Raw genomic sequence first — 19,060 nt, forward strand, 5'->3', positions numbered from 1 at the left:
TGCACCTCCTCATCTCCACACCTCTGCCACCACGGTAACAACAGGATTCACCCGGCTCTGCTGCATTACCGGGGCTGCTGCATCACCTCACTGGGGAAAGGGACCCCGCTCACTGCGCCTCCTCATCTCCACACCTCTGCCACCACGGTAACAACAGGATTCACCCGGCTCTGCTGCATTACCGGGGCTGCTGCATCACCTCACCAGGGAAAGGGACCCCTCTCACTGCGCCTCCTCGTCTCCACACCTCTGCCACCGCGTTAACAACAGGATTCACCCGGCTCTGCTGCATTACCGGGCTGCTGCATCACCTCACCGGGGAAAGGGACCCCTCTCACGCCATACCTCTCACTGTGCCTCCTCATCCCAACACCTCTGCCGGTAACCACTGCTGCCACCCTCCCATGGACACCAGGCCGTGGCGTCGCCCACCTAAGCAGGAAGGGACCCTGCTCATGTGCACTCTGTACCGCCTCACCCCACCTCTGCCAACACCATGCCTCCTGTGACCCTGCTCTGCCACCACCAGCCCACAGGTAAGATACTGTAAATTCGGACAATAAGACGGACCCCCATCTTATAAAAAATCTTTTTTTCTGCAATTTTCACCCCAAATTTGGGGTGCGTCTTATGGTCCGGTGCGTCTTATATGCCGAAAAATACGGGTACTTATTTTCCCAACTGTGAATGAAATATATACAGGTGCTTCTCACAAAATTAGAATATCAAAAAGTTCATTTATTTACAAAAAGTGAAACTCATATAGAGTCATTACACACAGAGTGATCTATTTCAAGTGTTTATTTCTGTTAATGTCGATGATTATGGCTTACAGCCAATGAAAACCCAAAGTCATTATCTCAGTAAATTAGAATACTTTATAACACCAGCTTGAAAAAATGATTTTAAAATCCGAAATGTTGGCCTAAGGAAATGTATGTTCAGTAAATACACTCAATACTTGGTCAGGGCGCCTTTTGCTTCAATAAATAATATATAATAAAAAGCAAGTCCTCTTATGGCTATGCCAACAAAAAAAAATGAAAACAAAAGTTATTGTTCTAGTAAGAAAGGAGGGTAAAAAGTAAAAGCGCAGAAATGAAACTTGTCTCCGGCAGGAAGGGGTTAGTGCACTCATGCAGAGGAGCTTTTAGCTGCAGTAATAGTAGCCCAGAGACCTCATGCAGCGGGTTATAATAAGCCTGGTACGTGTGAACAGCTGCAGCTCTAGGATGGAGTGACGGGAGTGGCAGGTGACTGATATGTGCTGTCCTCCCGCACTCAGTCTGGGGCAGGCACCGAAGCCGCACTAACATTCGCGATGTCTGAGAAAACGAACCAACCGACCAAAAAACAAGGAGGTGAGATTGTCTTTTTCTCAGTGCCCGCAGCATAAGATGTATGTATCAATAGTGGGGGGCAGACAGTTGTGTAAGGTTTGAAAGTTTCAGGTAAAGTTTTATGAAAGTTTTCTTTGGCAGCTGTCGGAGTCCCTCCGGCTCTGTCCTGTGCTGCTTCATTATGGATCCTTATTAAACAGATAAGACATGTCATTCCGAAACCTAATAATGTTGTACAGAGCAGTAATATATTGGATTTCATTATTTATATATTTTTAATAAGGTGGTACTGGTAACACTTTATTTTAAGAGTTTTGATAGAGTTTTAATGGTGCATGTGACTTTCCAGACCGGACGGCGTCACATAATCGCACCTTGTAGGGCAGAGAACTAGTCTGATGTTCCTTCTACAATGAAAGATTGTGAAACATGAAAAAATGTAACCGTAGATTGTCATCATGTCTATTACGACATTGCGGTCAGCTGCCAGTATACCAGTACTGCCCGCTGGGGTTTACTTGGCGATCCTCATCACACCCAGTTGTCAATTGCCACATACATTTCTAGGAGGAATAACAAAGGACGGCACAATATCGTCAGGCTGGGGTCACACAAGCGTATTTCTTGGTACGTATACAGACCATAATGTTCGGACCGACCGCAGAATTCCAGACCCGAATTTACCGCCTCAGACACAGATGAGGCTTCAGGAAACTCGCGGTCAGTCCGTGTGAACCCAACTTCAAGAAGATACCCCACCATTGTGATTTCATGGGCAACACAAGTATATTCCAAGGCAGACAGATCAGGGTGGTCCTCCTGATAGATCCCCTTTCATACTTCGCAAACAAAGCAATTTACATTTCACTTTTTGAGAAAATAAAAGCTAGCCGTGTATTCTATACATGTACGATATGTATGTGTAATACTATATTCAGATAGCTATATGTCTGTGTAATATTTTTCTAATTTTTGGAAAAGGAGTCTAAAAGTGTAATAACATAAATGTACCGGTTATAGGGGTTGTGCTGTAGCCAATCATCTGTATACCGAATAGTTGATTGCAGGGGTCCCACCACTGGGACCTCGACGTATCCTGGGATTAGGGCTCTGAGCTTCCCTGCTTGAATGGCACAATGACCTCGCATGCTCCATTCATGGTCCATGACAGATGGCTATCTCTGGCAGTCTCATAGACAATGAGTAGATGGTGGCACGCCTGGGTGGCCATAACCCCACTTAAACATGGATCGGAAGAACCCCCATCAATTATCAAGGTCATACAGATTAAACAATTATATATTTTGATAGATCAGACATTTACGGATTTGCAGATACCAAATATTATTTTTAAAGCTTTAATTTTTAACTGGAGAAAAGGAGAGTGACTGGAATCTTTAAATATGTGTGTGTGTATATATATATATATATATATATATATATATATATATATATATATATATATATATATATATATTATAGAATTTTAATTTGTATTTCTTCGTTCCCTGGGATGTTTTAGACCTGTGATTGTTTGATCGTTTGTTCTGTGTTCCGCAGTATAGAAAGCAGTGTTGCAGTATAGAAAGAAAATCACGGTTTCATGCAAGGTTGTTTCCCTGCCTAGCACCGGCCTCTTTAGCTTGATTGATATTTCACTCCCTGTATGATATTCGGCGCCAGATAAGGAAATCCAGCTCCAGGCTATCATAGAAGGCTAAAGAGGCTGCTCCTAGCTGGGGTAGTAACCTCGGGAGCCAGAAGCTTAGTAAGTGCTACGCCACACCCAGAGCACATAACGCCTCGTGCATATGAGTTACAATATTGATTTCTTGAGAATGCAGGAGAAAATAGAAGATATAAATGATGTCAATGGATTCAGCTGTCACTGACCTGTTTTCCCATATATGAGAGTGGGAGTGATCTTACTGATGTACTCCCTTAGAAAAAAAAAAAAACTAATTAACGGTATCTGTTGTTAACTAGCAATGAGCGAACGAGCTCGGATAAGGTGTTATCTGAGCGTGTTCGGGTGTTAACCAAGTGTCTTCGGCTTGCTCGAATAATATGTTCGAGTCCCCGCGGCTGCTATCGTTAACCCTTTTCCACCCTATGAGCTCGCTCCACACAAAGCAGTCATTGGTTGTGTTACACAGCCAACATTTGCCTCTGATCTCTGGGCGCCCATTGGCCTCCCCGCGATGCAGTCCTGGGGAGCCAATAGATGTCCTTGGCAGTCAGGGGCCGTGATTTGACCATGCACTTGTGAAGATGAGCCTGTGGCTGGGGTTCTTAGGAGACGATCGCAAGCCTTCCAAGGGTTCTAATATATAATGTAAAAATAAAATAAAAGATAATTAAATGAAAAGAAAAAAATAGAAATAAGAATCAGTCCACCTTTATTCAGTTAAAAATAAAAACTTAAAAAAAATAAGCATATTTGGTATCACTGCGTCTGTAAAAGTCCAATCTATCAAAATATAAAATTGATTAATTTGTATGAGAAATTTGGTAAGAAAAAAACGCTTAAATTAAGTAATCAGGTCACTAAAGGCCCTAAATATGTCAGTGAAATGGGTATCCGTTACGTAACCCAAGCAGTGGATGTCCTGAGAAGTCTGACCTAGGGTGACGGGGGAGCTCAGGGATTCAAGGTGGCGGTGTCGTATTCACAGGATGTGACGCTGAGGCGCCTTTATTTAGAATCGATCCGGTTTCTAATAGGGTATTTCTCCAATGGATGAATTATTTTGGATGCATTTCCACATGCAAATAATCTTTCTATGCCGGGTGATAATTCTGCAGATTTCTATCTCTGTGGCTCGGGTTCTTGTTATGTCGTCATCTGCAAGTCCTAAGTATGAAATTGTTGGGGACAAATGGATGAGTGTGCGAAGTATAGCTATTTTTTACACCTCATGCTGTGGTTTTATGCAGGCAAAAAACTATACATATAACACCTATAAAGAAATATATCAAGACACTTTATTACAAAAAACACAAAATATACATTGATCAGCGATTTAAAAAAAGATTCCGAACAGACTCGTATGATGGAAAGCCGATAAATAAATATATAAAATCCTATAGTAAACTCAAGAACTACTGCCATAATTAATCAATATATATCCTATTATATCTTAAAAAAAAATACGGACAATTACTGCGTCCCCAGTTCCCCCTTGATTGGCGATGGCCTTACTGTTGACGTGGCTCTCTGGAAGCTGAGAACAGGATTGGTGCCAATTATATGTATTAAGTGACGAAGGAATTGTCTGCCCAAGCGGAAACACTTGCGGGTGGGGTATCGCTCTGTCCTACGTCCTGGGTTTTTCGGAACATATGGCGATATGGAAATACCATATTTTTCAGACTGTGGGACACACGTTACTATAAACACCCTCCAGGTTTAGGGAGCAGAAAATAAGAAAAACGTATTTCCTATTAATTAAAACTTGCCCGATAGTGTAAAGAAGTGGAGGGGACAATATCACTGATTATAATGCATTAGGGTTTCTCTACAACTTGTGTATTATACGGCACACATTATATACACACTCTGCAGCAGACATATACATATACACAACACTGCTACATACATGCACACAGCTCTGCTACATACACAGATCAGCTATATATACGCACACTGCTCTACAACACACAACTCCGCTACAAACACACAACTGTGCCTTATCAGCGCACTGCTCTGCTACATATGCACACAGCTCTGATATATATACATCTCTGCTACATACACACACAGCTCTGCTACATATACACTCACACATTTTGATGTTTCTTGCATGTATTGTACTTGTGGAATGACCTGAAAAGTTACGTAGTCATTGCCAAAGTCCCAGATAACCCTTTTAAGAAGGCTTCCTTATGTAAAAGGAGGTGTTTGAATTCAACCATCCCTTTAAAGCCTCTTTACGCATTTCTTTAATTATTAGATTTCTCAATTTATTTCTCAAGATTTATCATAAATTTCAAAGGAGAACTCGGGGACCCTGTGATAAAGCTTTTGGTCTTTCTGGCAGTTCTGTGCCATCTTGTTTTCTTTAATTTTCTATACTATGATAATAAAATCTGGAGATTGAATAATTAGTTGAATTGTTTCTTTTCTACTTCCTTAAAGGGAACCTATCACGTTGCACATGCAGTCCGATCTGTGTACAGCACAGTATAGAGAAGAAGACACGGAACGCAATGATATATAGGTGTATTAGAAAGTTTCAGCATCATTTGTATTTTATTCGTTGAAATCCCTGATGTTTGTATGTATGAGTCCAGTGGGCGGTCTTACTCAGTGACTGACAGCTATCTCCATGCACAGTCATACAGGACAGACTGTCAGTCACTGAGTAGGACCGCCCACTGGACTCATACATACAAACATCGGGGATTTCAATTAATAAAATACAAGTTTTACTGAAACTTTTCCCACAAAAATGTCAGCTCCCCCTGCTCTCTAACATCCTTTCTGCAGATCAGAGACCATTTTGAACTTGACACGTTCCTTTTAAGCTTTTGGTGAGAACATTGTTCATGCCTGTAGGAATATTTTATACAGGACATACTGGAAAGTTAGTGTTTCTGTTGTAGAATAATTCCCGCTCCTTTTTCCCGCTCCTTTTTCTTTTTTAGGCGATGGGTCTAGCAAGAAAGTCGCGAAACATAAAGCTGCAGAGTCGGCATTGAACATTCTAAGAGGAGATGCGAACCTGAAGTGAGAATCGTTTTCTGCGTTATTTTATGCTATTTTTTTCTAGATTTTCTTTCGCGAGATGCATTACATTTAAAGGGATAAAAAGTTTTCCTGTGTCTAGAAAAAGACGGGCCGCTCTGCCTCGCTTATGACGGTGCTGCCAAGCCCCAATCTGAGGGGTCAGAGCCCCGACCTCCGGATTATAAGGGGTCACAGCAGTTGGATCTCCCCTTTTCTAAGAATAATTTGTTATTTTGGGAATAACCCCTTTTGAAGGGTTTATATACCGTTGCCTTCTACTTTTGCATCACTTTACATTTTTATTTTCTATGAAGATCTAAATGATGCATCCAAGAGAAATCTGATTATTTTCCTCCTCCTGAGGGTAATGCATGGGGAAAAAATAAATGTTCTGCAAAACGTAAGTTTAGTTTTCACTTACCAACTTTTATGTCGATTTACAGTTTGCCTATGACTGAACCCATCCCAAAAGACGTATCCAAACAACCAAGCAGCCAGACTCAGGGCAATCCCATTGGTTCATTACAGGTACCTGATTGTGTGTATGTATAGCAGGGCGGTGTGTGTCTGCTCCGATCATGTATTCCTTACATAACCTAAGTCCGCCGTGCACATTATATGATAGGTCGTCCGGCAGCCATCTCTCACATACACAGGGGCGCTCGTTCGGCCGGGCACTCCTGGGTTTTGTATGAGAAAGACCTGTCGGGTGGCTGATCTCCGGGAAAACGGTACGATTAGCAGTCCGACATCAGACATTCTGGTTGGATATTTTCCTCAACCATGAATTGTCCGAAGCTCCCATATACATCATCCATACCCATCAGTAACTGCGAATTCAGCCAACACTAGTCTAAAGTGTATAGGGGGCTTTACTGACATGAGGAACCAGTGTGAGGCTATGTGCACACATTCAGGATTTTTCGCGTTTTTTCGACCGTTTACCGCTGGAAAAACGCTTAAAAAACGCATACATAAGCATCCCATCATTTTTAATGCATTCTGCAATTTTTGTGCACATGATGCGTTTTTTTCCGCAAAAAAAAACGCATCACGGTAAAAAACGCTGCATGTTCATTAATTTTGCGGATTTTTCACGTTTTTCCCGCTTTTTAATGCATCGGGAAGCTCCGGAGAAAAGGCGCAAACAAACGTCAAAACGGGAAAAATTCGCATGCGGATTTCCTGCAGAAAAAGTCCGGTTTTGTTCAGGAAAATTCTGCAGAAAATCCTGACGTGTGCACATAGCCTAATACCTGCTGGTATTTTAACCTAAATACAGGTGTTACTAGACTGTTTTTGTGTTTAGGAGTCTGTAGGGAAAAATAGATTTCACTAGAGGTTCTCTATAACTGTTGTATATGTACTGCACCTTTGCCATCCCTGTGGGAGCTCATCAGTGGTTGAATGTCGGGATCAGAGAAGTCTGGATTTTTTACCGCTTTGATGCCTTGGTCAGTAGCGACTACAGCATTGAAGGTGTTTGAAAGCGGTATGGGAGCTACCTGCTTCAGATTAGTGACGCCGTACAACACAAGTGTGGGTGAAAAGGTTTTACTATGGCAGCCTAGGACTCCAAGGCCACCATACATATCATATGTAAGCGTGTGGAGGCCTCCCGACTATTGCCCGCTAATAATATAGATTGTGTAGCGGCCTCCTCACTGTCTCCTAACAGGATAATATGTATGGAGGCCTCCTGACTCTCCCCCCTACTGTATAATATGTATGGAATAGAATGAAAGTCCGCTAGGACAGGGTCCTCTCCCCTCTGTACCAGTCTGTCATTGTAAACTTGTTTACTGTAAACGATATCTATAACTCTGTATGTAACCTCTTTCTCATGTACACCACCATGGAATTAATGGTGCTATATAAATGAATAATAATAATAATAAATGGTGACTCTCCCCTTACTGTATAATATGTATGGAGGCCTCCTGACTCTCCTCCCTACTGTATAATCTGTATGGTGACTCTCCCCATACTGTATAATATGTATGGAGACTTCCTGACTCTCCTCCCTACTGTATAATGTGTAAGGTGACTCTCCCCCTACTGTATAATATGTATGGAGACCTCCTGACTCTCCTCCCTACTGTATAATGTGTATGATGACTCTCCCCCCCTACTGTATAATATGTATGGAGACCTCCTGACTCTCCTCCCTACTGTATAATGTGTATGGTGACTCTCCCCCCTACTGTATAATATGTATGGAGACTTCCTGACTCTCCTCCCTACTGTATAATGTGTATGGTGACTCCCCCCCCCCCTACTGTATAATATGTATGGAGACCTCCTGACTCTCCTCCCTACTGTATAATGTGTACGGTGACTCTCCCTCCCCCCTACTGTGTAATATGTATGGAGACTTCCTGACTCTCCTCCCTACTGTATAATGTGTATGGTGACTCTCCGCCTACTGTATAATATGTATGGAGACCTCCTGACTCTCCTCCCTACTGTATAATGTGTATGGTGACTCTCCTCCCCTACTGTATAATATGTATGGAGACCTCCTGACTCTCCTCCCTACTGTATAATGTGTATGGTGACTCTCCCCCCCACTGTATAATATGTATGGAGACCTCCTGACTCTCCTCCCTACTGTATAATGTGTATGGAGACCTCCTGACTCTCCTCCCTACTGTATAATGTGTATGGTGACTCTCCCCCCCCCTACTGTATAATATGTATGGAGACTTCCTGACTCTCCTCCCTACTGTATAATGTGTATGGTGACTCTCCGCCTACTGTATAATATGTATGGAGACCTCCTGACTCTCCTCCCTACTGTATAATGTGTATGGTGACTCTCCTCCCCTACTGTATAATATGTATGGAGACCTCCTGACTCTCCTCCCTACTGTATAATGTGTATGATGACTCTCCCCCCCCCTACTGTATAATATGTATGGAGACCTCCTGACTCTCCTCCCTACTGTATAATGTGTATGGTGACTCTCCCCCCTACTGTATAATATGTATGGAGACTTCCTGACTCTCCTCCCTACTGTATAATGTGTATGGTGACTCCCCCCCCCCCTACTGTATAATATGTATGGAGACCTCCTGACTCTCCTCCCTACTGTATAATGTGTACGGTGACTCTCCCCCCCCTACTGTGTAATATGTATGGAGACTTCCTGACTCTCCTCCCTACTGTATAATGTGTATGGTGACTCTCCGCCTACTGTATAATATGTATGGAGACCTCCTGACTCTCCTCCCTACTGTATAATGTGTATGGTGACTCTCCTCCCCTACTGTATAATATGTATGGAGACCTCCTGACTCTCCTCCCTACTGTATAATGTGTATGGTGACTCTCCCCCCCCCCCCCCACACTGTATAATATGTATGGAGACCTCCTGACTCTGCTCCCTACTGTATAATGTGTATGGTGACTCTCCTCCCCCCCCTACTGTATAATATGTATGGAGACCTCCTGACTCTCCTCCTACTGTCAAATAAATAAGGCAGCACTCTGTAGCGCCATAGCTTGCAAACATGAAATATGAAAATTGAATTGCATTACTGCACTACAAATACGAAAAACGTGGCTAATTGGCCAATTTATGCGCTAAGCTTTCTCAATTTTTCATATTTCTAGTGCAGTAATGCAGTTCAATTTTCATATTTCATGTCTGCAAGCTATGGCGCTGCAGTGTGCTACCTTATTTATTTGATTGTCTTCGAGTTGGTAACTCTTGGTAAGAACCTGTTCACACCTAGTCTATGTTTGGATGTGACGGTCAGTTTTTTGAAATTTGAAATTTCTCCTCCTACTGTATAATATGTATGGAGACCTCCCGACTCTCCCCTACTGTATAATATGTATGGTGACCTCTTGCCATCCCCCCCCCCCCGCTTTATATGTATGGAGACTTCCTGACTCTCCCCCTACTGTATAATATGTATGGAGACCTCCTGACTCTCCCCCCTACTGTATAATCTGTATGGAGACTTCCTGACTCTCCCCCTACTGTTAAATATGTATGGAGACCTCCTGACTCTCCCCCTACTGTATAATATGTATGGAGACCTCCTGACTCTCCCCCTACTGTATAATATGTATGGAGACCTCCTGACTCCCCCTGCTTTATATGTATGGAGACCTCCTGACTCTCCCCCTACTGTATAATATGTATGGAGACCTCCTGACTCTCCCCCTACTGTATAATATGTATGGAGACCTCCTGACTCTCCCCCTACTGTATAATATGTATGGAGACCTCCTGACTCTCCCCCTACTGTATAATCTGTATGGAGGCCTCCTGACTCTCCCCCTACTGTATAATATGTAAGGAGGCCTCCTGACTCTCCCCCTACTGTATAATATGTATGGAGACTTCCTGACTCTCCCCCTACTGTATAATATGTATGGAGACCCCCTGACTCTCCCCCTACTGTATAATATGTATGGAGACCTCCTGACTCTCCCCCTACTGTATAATATGGAGACCTCCTGACTCTCCCCCTACTGTATAATCTGTATGGAGACCTCCTGACTCTCCCCCTACTGTATAATATGTAAGGAGGCCTCCTGACTCTCCCCCTACTGTATAATATGTATGGAGACTTCCTGACTCTCCCCCTACTGTATAATATGTATGGAGACCCCCTGACTCTCCCCCTACTGTATAATATGTATGGAGACCTCCTGACTCTCCCCCTACTGTATAATATGTATGGAGACCTCCTGACTCTCCCCCTACTGTATAATATGTATGGAGACCTCCTGACTCTCCCCCTACTGTATAATATGTATGGAGGCCTCCTGACTCTCCCCCTACTGTATAATATGTAAGGAGGCCTCTTGACTCTCCCCCTACTGTATAATATGTATGGAGAATTCCTGACTCTCCCCCTACTGTATAATATGTATGGAGACCCCCTGACTCTCCCCCTACTGTATAATATGTATGGAGACCTCCTGACTCTCCCCCTACTGTATAATATGTATGGAGACCTCCTGACTCTCCCCCTACTGTATAATATGTATGGAGACTTCCTGACTCTCCCCCCTATTGTATAATATGTATGGAGGTTTCCTAGCTTTCTTCCTACAGTATAATATGTATGGGGACCTCCTGACTCTCCCTCTACTTTATAACATATATGAAGGCTTCCTAGCTTTCTTCCTCCAGTACAATGTGTATAGGGACATCCCGACTGTCCCCTGATAGATTATGTTGGGGAAGAGAAGCATCCAGCCTTGGGAATTCAAAGGCCCATCCTTTTGCTCAGCATAGATAAGCCATAGGATTTTGGCAGACTCTCGCAGAGAACAGAGGAGCGCTCAGCTGAGTCGAACGTTTCTGTGCACGTGGGTGTCAGGAGAGACAGCTGCCGGTCAACTATTCTTCATCCAATGAATTAAAGGGAATCTGCTACAAGGTTTTTGCCACCTAATCTTAGAGCAGCATAATGTTGAGACATAGACCCCGGTTCCAGCAATATATCACTTACTAAGCTGCTTACTGTAGTTTAGATAAATTCATTGTTTTATCAGCAGGAGATTATCAGCAAACCTGTTCTATGTAGTACATGAGCTCTGTATAACCCAGCCCCCACCACCTATTGTCAGCTTTCTGCCTATGCACAGTGTACACAGAGTTGTCAATCAGTGACAGTTATACACAGCTCAGCATTTTGAGCACCGCTAAATCTGCAGCTGAGAAAAAGGATTTTATGAAAATTACAGCGAGCAGCTCAGTAAGTGACACATCTCTGGAATCAGGATCTCTGCCCCTACATCATGCTGCACTCAGATTAGTTGGCAAAAATATGCGGATATTAGTGGGACGAGTGCTTTGACTCGTGGCAATGGTAGGTTAAACATCACGGAAAGATGGTGTTTTGGGGGGGGGGACAGATCAGCGCCAATAAACTTGAAAGTAGTTTAGTATCTTAAGTCGAGCAGTAGGAAATAGCGAAGTTGCGGAATAAGTTCACAATGCAGCCAAGTACGTGCTACTAAACTGATATACTTGGAAAGATGGCAACGCGCCACATTTATCCGGGTTGTCTTTGGCAGCTGCCCTGTGACTTGGTCGTAATCCATAGCTGACGTCCTGCAACAGCAGGTCATCTTCATGTCGAATTTGAGAAGGGCCTGAGCTCCTGGTAACTTTGGCACATAGCTCTCGGCGAGGAGGAGGAAGAGGCGAGCTGTTCTTCCTTTGTACATTTCCTTCGAGACTGTTCTCCCCACGCTGGCGATTGGCGCTGCCTCCATCATACACGCTCTGCCCTGGAATTTTCAGTATTAGTTAAAGTCGATTATGAGTCGTTGGTATGGCCGTGTTCACAATGTACTATATGCAGTATGTGGCAAATCACAATTTTATTTGGATGCTGAATTTATCACGATAACGTCTGTTAAAAAAAAAAGAAGGCCACTTGTCAAAAAGTTACGTAAAGGGATTGATTGAGGTTAAGGCTATGTGCACACGATGCGGATTTGCTGCGGATCCGCAGCGGATTTTTCCGCGCAGAAACGCTGCAGATCCGCACTGTGATGTACAGTACAATGTTACTCAATGGGATAAAAAAAAATAGCTGTGCAGAATTGCTGCGGATTTCAAAGAAGTGCATGTCACTTCTTTTGTGCGGATCTGCAGCGTTTCTGCACCCCTCCATGTTAAAAATCCGCAGTGGCAAAAACCGCAGAAAATCCGCACAAAATTCACATCAATTCCGCATAAAAACCGCGGCAAATCTGCGGCTGCGGATTCTGCCAGGAAATGCGGATTATGTGCAGAAAATTCTGCACCTCTTTTCTTACGTGTGCACATAGCCTAAAAGGGTGAGTTACAGCCAGGGCTGGGAACAATCGGCGGCACAGATTTCGTTATAATGTAGATTCATGTGTTGCTGTTGCCATCGTGGCTAATAAATCATAACAAGTCCAAAAGTTTTTTTATTTTTTGGAGCGTCATGGTCACAACATATCCACATTCAATTGCATCATGCTGCCACGTACCAGCAGCATAGCGCGGATTGTGCCAATAATTTGCAGCCAAAGACGCCGCGCAGGAGACCGGGAAGAGAAGGGGGCTGGCCCTAAATAGTCTGATGGGAGGACAATAGTGGGTCAGGCCTGGGTTGTTCCGGGATATAGTGACATGATGGTCATGCATAAGCTGGAGGCTGGATGAGAGGCTATTGCAGTAGTGGAGGGAAGGCTTCATTCAGATGTCCGAGTACGGACCGCGGGTCTCCTGATCTGACCATATATATATAGGTATATACGAAGCTGTCCAGTTTGGGGCAGGAGACCCTCGGCCAGTCCGTGCATCGTGGTCCGTACTTGGATCGTGATACACATGGACATGTGGAGGAGGTGTAGGATGGACAGATCAGTATGGTCGCCGGTACTATGTGTGAACATCACAAATGATAAAACATTGTAGTGAACGGGGTTATAAGGGACTGATCTCGTCCCTCTGATCGCTGCTTGTAGGCTCTCGTTCTATAACCTGCCCACGTTTCTTTTTTCCAGGAGCTTGCTGTACAGAAAGGATGGCGACTACCTGAGTATTTTGTATCTCAAGAATCAGGGCCACCCCACAAGAGAGAGTTCACCATGTCCTGCCGTGTAGAAACTTTTGTAGAAACCGGTAAGATTATTCCATGTGCATTTATAACATTTCCACGTGATCGGATGATGCTTTGCATCGCAGATTAAGGAGCAGTCTGGTAAGAAGTTAGTGTTTGTTTTTTCTATCTTCCCTCCAGGTATCAGCACATCAAAAAAGACGGCAAAGAAAATGGCAGCAGAAAAGTTGTTTGCCAAACTGAAAAGCATTCCAGCTGACAAGATCAACGTGTCTATAGTGAGTATATAGGGTGGATGTAAGATGGGGTCGGACTGCAGGCTCAGCAGTTTGGCCTCTCCGCTTATCGGCCAGGGTAGTTTACCTTCTCTCAGCACTGAACGTATTGGTAGAGGAGTGCAAAAAGATTCGCATGACGGGGTCCAGCAGCTGAATCCATAAACTGTAGCCGCCGGATTAGAGCCCTGCAAATTTCATCCTTCCTGGCTGCAACCCTGGTGCCTCTTCTGATTAGTATAACCGCCACAACGTCATCTGTATGTCACCGCAACAATGAAGTCTACAAATAGACAAGTCGGAGATTTGGTGGGCTCTAATCCGGCAGCTACAGACTACCGCCTGGAAGCTGATGCCAACATATGCCGCCAACGCGCTGACCCCTGCCAATTATCAGAATGAAATGGCTATGGCACAGAGTGCCGCTTCCTATTTATATGTCACCAGTCTCTTTAAGACAAACTTTTTAAAGAGGACCTGTCACCAGGAGAAAAGTGCCCAGTTTTTGCTCTTATTTTATTCCTGATGCTTCCCTGATTTTTTTTTAATCCTTGATACTGTTGCCAAGGTGTAGGCCTCTTTTTACTTAATGCTAATTGTTATGGTCTTTACCTAGGGGGCGTGGCTCACAGGGTAATACTGCAGAGAATCTAAAGACACGCCCCAGAGGATCCAGTGAGCACTGCCCCTTTGGAAAAGACCAGGAAAATTGGCATTAAATAAAAAGGCCAAACTTATGGCAGATTTTAAAAAAATGTACTATTCAGGAGAGCAGCAGGAATAAAATTATAGAGCAAAAAATTGGCCTCTTAGTATCTGATGTTTTTTTATGTGGACCTTGTAGTAGATCTATTTTAAAGCCCATGTTAAAAAACTATGTACATGTACCCTTATTGTCCCCCCTGACACAGAGCACGTAGCAGATCATTTCAGGCAGCACCTTATAACGACTGCTGTCCGCAGCATTGGTGACAATAAAGAATAATACAGGAACCCTTGGTCTGCGATATGTACAGCATATTATTTATGTCACCGCACAATCCAATCTTCTGATTAGCCGTGGCCGCAGTAAAATATTTTTCTGCCACCTGCCTTTCACACTTTTTTGGCACACACGAGGTCTAGTGTGGGCTGTGGACAAGTTTGTATCATAAGAAAACGTATTTTTTTATGACGTTCACAGTTTTCTTAATCATTTTAGAAAAAGCCTGCTGGCAACAATCCTGGGGGGTGTACCTGGGACTCCCTGAAAAATTCATCTGGTGAGAAAATAAACCTGCTGAAGAAAAGTGCACTGAGTATTCCCAACACAGACTATGTGAAAATGCTGACCGAGGTGGCAGAGGAGCAGGATTTCCGAGTTTCCTACATGGATATAGGTAAGGCCGGACCCAATTGTTGTGTATGTTTTTGGGGTTTTGTTGTTTTTTTTTTTGGGGGGGGGGGGGGGGGGGGGTTGGTATTTTATGAAATTGTAAGGATGATAAAACTACTCCTGCAGGTCTCTCATCACTATTTCAACAAGTGCCAAGAATTGACAAAAGTTTGGGTGGCGTAGGATCAATATTGTCTAGTAGCACAGTAGTATAAGTAGTCAAATACTGTATTTTTTGCACTATATGATGCACCTTTTTTATAATACGCACCCCAAGGTTAAACAGAAAAAATAGAAAAAAAAATAATAATTTCCTACCAATTAAAATTTTTCTGGTGGTGTATAGAAGTGGACAGGTCTATATTGCTAAATATAATGCACAAGTATAGAATAGGAAGGCAATCCATCTATTGTTAGTCCTTCTCTATAGCTTGTGTATTATACACATAAAGCTTTACAACTCACACGTTGTATACACTTTCTTCAGCACACACATATACAGCTCTGCTGCATACATAATTAACACACACGCATCTCTGCTACATACACATGCATTTCTGCTACATACACACGCATTTCTGCTACATACACTCGCAGCTCTGCTACATACAGACGCAGCTCTGCTACATACACACGCAGCTCTGGTACATACGCACACATCTCTGCTGCATACACATGGAGCTCTGCTACATACACACGCAGTTCTGCTGCATACACACGGAGCTCTGCTGCATACACACGCAGTTCTGCATATACACGGAGCTCTGCTACATACACGCAGCTCTGCTACATAGACACGCAGCTCTGCTACATACACACACGACTCTCCTACATACCTGGCCTTCAGCCAGTAAGGACCTGCAGCATCCATGCAGCTTCAGTGATATGCCGCCCCTGGTAGATTTCTTTGCTACCTTGCACTGACTATAAAATGCACACTCTTTATTAGCAAACTTGTTTTCTTGTTAAAAAAGTCCATCTTATAGTCCAAAAAAATCTGGTACTTGTTTACAGTGCTTTGGTGAGGCAGATGGGCCACATGTCTTGGAAAGCATCAATCAAATCATTTTCAGACATTGATATCCATAACATTGATGGTTTTATTTTTATTTTTTGCCTTTTTTGGATTCTCACTCTTGAAGAAATGTACAAAAAGCTATGATTTCCATTGGGAATTTAAATTGTTGTCCACGACTTTAAAACATATTCTAAATTATCCAAGGGTGAGGGGGAAAAATAATAAAAAAAATAATAATTTCCTACCTGACTGGTGCTGCTCCTCTGTACTCCATACTGTGTCCCCCACCAGTCTCTTAGCTGCATCTTCCTGCTAGGGGCATTGTGGGACCGCTGCAGCTGATCAGCAGACACCGATTGGCTGCAGTGGTCATGTGATGTCCCCTGTCGGAGAAGCTAAGATATTGGCAGGGAACATATTGCAGAGTATCGATGAGCAGTATTGGTCATCTAAGTAACTTTTTTTTTTTTATATATACACATTTTCCTACCTCCCATGGACCATTCCAGGGGGATGTGATGGTACCACTAGGCACATTGCTCCAGATCTCCATACATGTTGCATATTTTAGTCTTCGTGGTTAATGAAAATGCATGGTAACGTTATCATATTGGTTTTGTTGCAGAGGAACTAAGCGTCAATGGGCAGTACCAGTGTCTAGCCGAACTGTCCTCCAGCCCGGTCACCGTTTGTCATGGAACTGGGCTTTCATGTGGCAACGCTCACAACGACGCTGCCCATAACGCACTACAGTACTTAAAAATCATGGCCGGAAGAAAATGAAATGGAAAAAAAATAAAAACGGAGACCGAAATGAAGTTTGCGTCCTACCTCTCATTACCTGTCCATTTACAATGAAATGGTCACACTACAAATTAATTGTCACCATTCTGGATCTCTGAGCTCCATACCAAGTATTAAATGTCCTCATGTTCATCTTTTAGTTTGAAATCCGAAATATGTGGTATGAATTTTGGATTTGTTTTTAATGTAACTAAATTGGAGAAACCAGTGCTTTGTGTGTTTTTTTTTGCTTTGGTTTTTCAGTTAGACAATTGATGGTATATTGGTCTCTAATGGTATTCTAGCTGCCCCCTAAAACAAATTGTGTCCATTTTTTTATTTTTTTTTCGGTAATGGAGATCTAGCTAGTTGTCTTTTTTGGAAACAAAAAAAAGGAGCAGTAATAGATGAATTTTTATTCAGCTGGAGCAAATGTATTGAAGATTATTCCTCTCGAATATATGGCGGGCTCCCCATGACCTTGGTGCATTTTGCCGCATAACGTAATCTGTCCGTTGGCTTCGCTCCTATCTTCATGCTATTAGTGTAGGTGGTGGGCAGCGTCTTGGGTGCCTACCGGATTGGTAATGTGCTGTATAAATCAGATGTCACGCACTTCACACCGCCGCTCCGGGCAGCCCTCTTATTTCATATGGTCACACTCGACAGCTCGGTGAAAGCAGCGTCCTGCTGGACTTGTTCAGGGGTAGCAGAAGGCCAGTTAGAATATTCAAGCACCATGAATCCTAATATCTTACTTTCTCCTACGTATCATTGGGGGACACAGGACGAATGGGTGTTATGCTGCTGCCACCAGGAGGACACTAAGTTAAACACACACAAAAGATTAACTCCTCCCCTGCAGTATACACCCACGGCTGGACAATCCGGAGCCAGTTCTTACTTAGTGTCTCAGGAGGCACTTGGGTCCTCAGGACCCCACCAATTTTTCTTTTTGATTTAACGGAGAGAAGGGAGCGACAGGCAAATTTTCAGCCCTGATCTCTCCCGCACCAACAACGGGCAAGTACACGGAGCGTTCCTCCTGTATCCTTTCCCGCGACGATGGATGCCAGCCCTGGCTCACCTTTCAGTGTGGCGACGGTTCCCTAGCGTTCCGATCTCCCTCCCTCCTTTTCAGGCGACCATGGGGACTAATCATCCACCTAAGTCTCCTGGAGCCAGGGCACAGCCGGACAGATTGACAGGGCGTCCGTGCAGCCGTCCACTGCATCACCACTGTATATAGCGGTTGACACATGGCGGCAGTAGCTCTCCACCCTCTCCCTATCAAGGTGAAGGTGGATGGAGCATCGGTCCCATCGCACAAGGTAAGTGCGGGGACCGACGAGCTGGCAGCAGGGGGGGCCCCCTTACTCTCTTCCAATGCGGCTCTGCAGCCGCGGGGCAGCGTGCGGCTCTGCAGCCGCGGGGCAGCGTGCGGCTCTGCAGCCGCGGGGCAGCGTGCGGCTCTGCAGCCGCGGGACAGCGTGAGGCTCTGCAACCGCGGGGCAGCGTGCGGCTCTGCAGCCGCGGGGCAGCGTTATTCCTCTGTGGGGGCTCGGCGGCGCCCAGGCCCGGGCCGGACTAGCGCCCGCCTACAAGCACGCCGCCGCCCGCCCACGACACGCCCCCTCCCTGGGCGCTTCTCGCTCCCGAGAAGCGCCCTTCTCACATCTCGGCGGCCATCTTGGATCAGGAAGTGCGCTGACGGCTCTGCAGCACCGCAGCGCACAGGAGGATCTCCCTGCCAGCCACCGCAGAACTTAGGTGAGACGCACCCAATAGGATTGTCTCCCCCCCTGCCAGTACGCTCATTTAATCAGAAACATGTCACAGTCTAGGCATAAACAGACTGGAAAGACCCACTCTGTTATTTTTGCTGTGTGCACCTCCTGCAAGATATCTCTGCCCCGAGGTCACACTACCCCGCTGTGCTCCGCCTGCGAAACGCCTGCGGCACAGGATACTCCG

General features: G+C 44.4%; 1 protein-coding gene across 3 annotated transcripts in view; it reads left to right on the forward strand.

Annotated features, from left to right (window-relative positions):
• Positions 1–17,317, forward strand: part of PRKRA (protein activator of interferon induced protein kinase EIF2AK2) — a 145,408-nt gene extending 128,091 nt beyond the window's left edge. The window contains exons 1-7 of one of the 3 annotated variants that reach the window (XM_077272623.1): positions 1,229–1,361; positions 5,988–6,069; positions 6,513–6,597; positions 13,580–13,697; positions 13,816–13,913; positions 15,112–15,289; positions 16,929–17,317. In XM_077272623.1, the coding sequence (XP_077128738.1) occupies positions 1,322–1,361; positions 5,988–6,069; positions 6,513–6,597; positions 13,580–13,697; positions 13,816–13,913; positions 15,112–15,289; positions 16,929–17,086 (759 nt within the window). In that variant the 5' untranslated portion in view covers positions 1,229–1,321 and the 3' untranslated portion in view covers positions 17,087–17,317. Of the gene's footprint in view, positions 1–1,228; positions 1,362–5,987; positions 6,070–6,512; positions 6,598–13,579; positions 13,698–13,815; positions 13,914–15,111; positions 15,290–16,928 lie in introns of those variants that run through there. The other 2 variants (XM_077272622.1, XM_077272624.1) reach the window with 2 other exon arrangements.
• Positions 17,318–19,060: the final 1,743 nt, after the last annotated feature.

This window comes from Ranitomeya variabilis, chromosome 7 (genome assembly GCF_051348905.1).
Source record: "Ranitomeya variabilis isolate aRanVar5 chromosome 7, aRanVar5.hap1, whole genome shotgun sequence".
Taxonomy (NCBI): Eukaryota; Metazoa; Chordata; class Amphibia; order Anura; family Dendrobatidae; genus Ranitomeya; species Ranitomeya variabilis.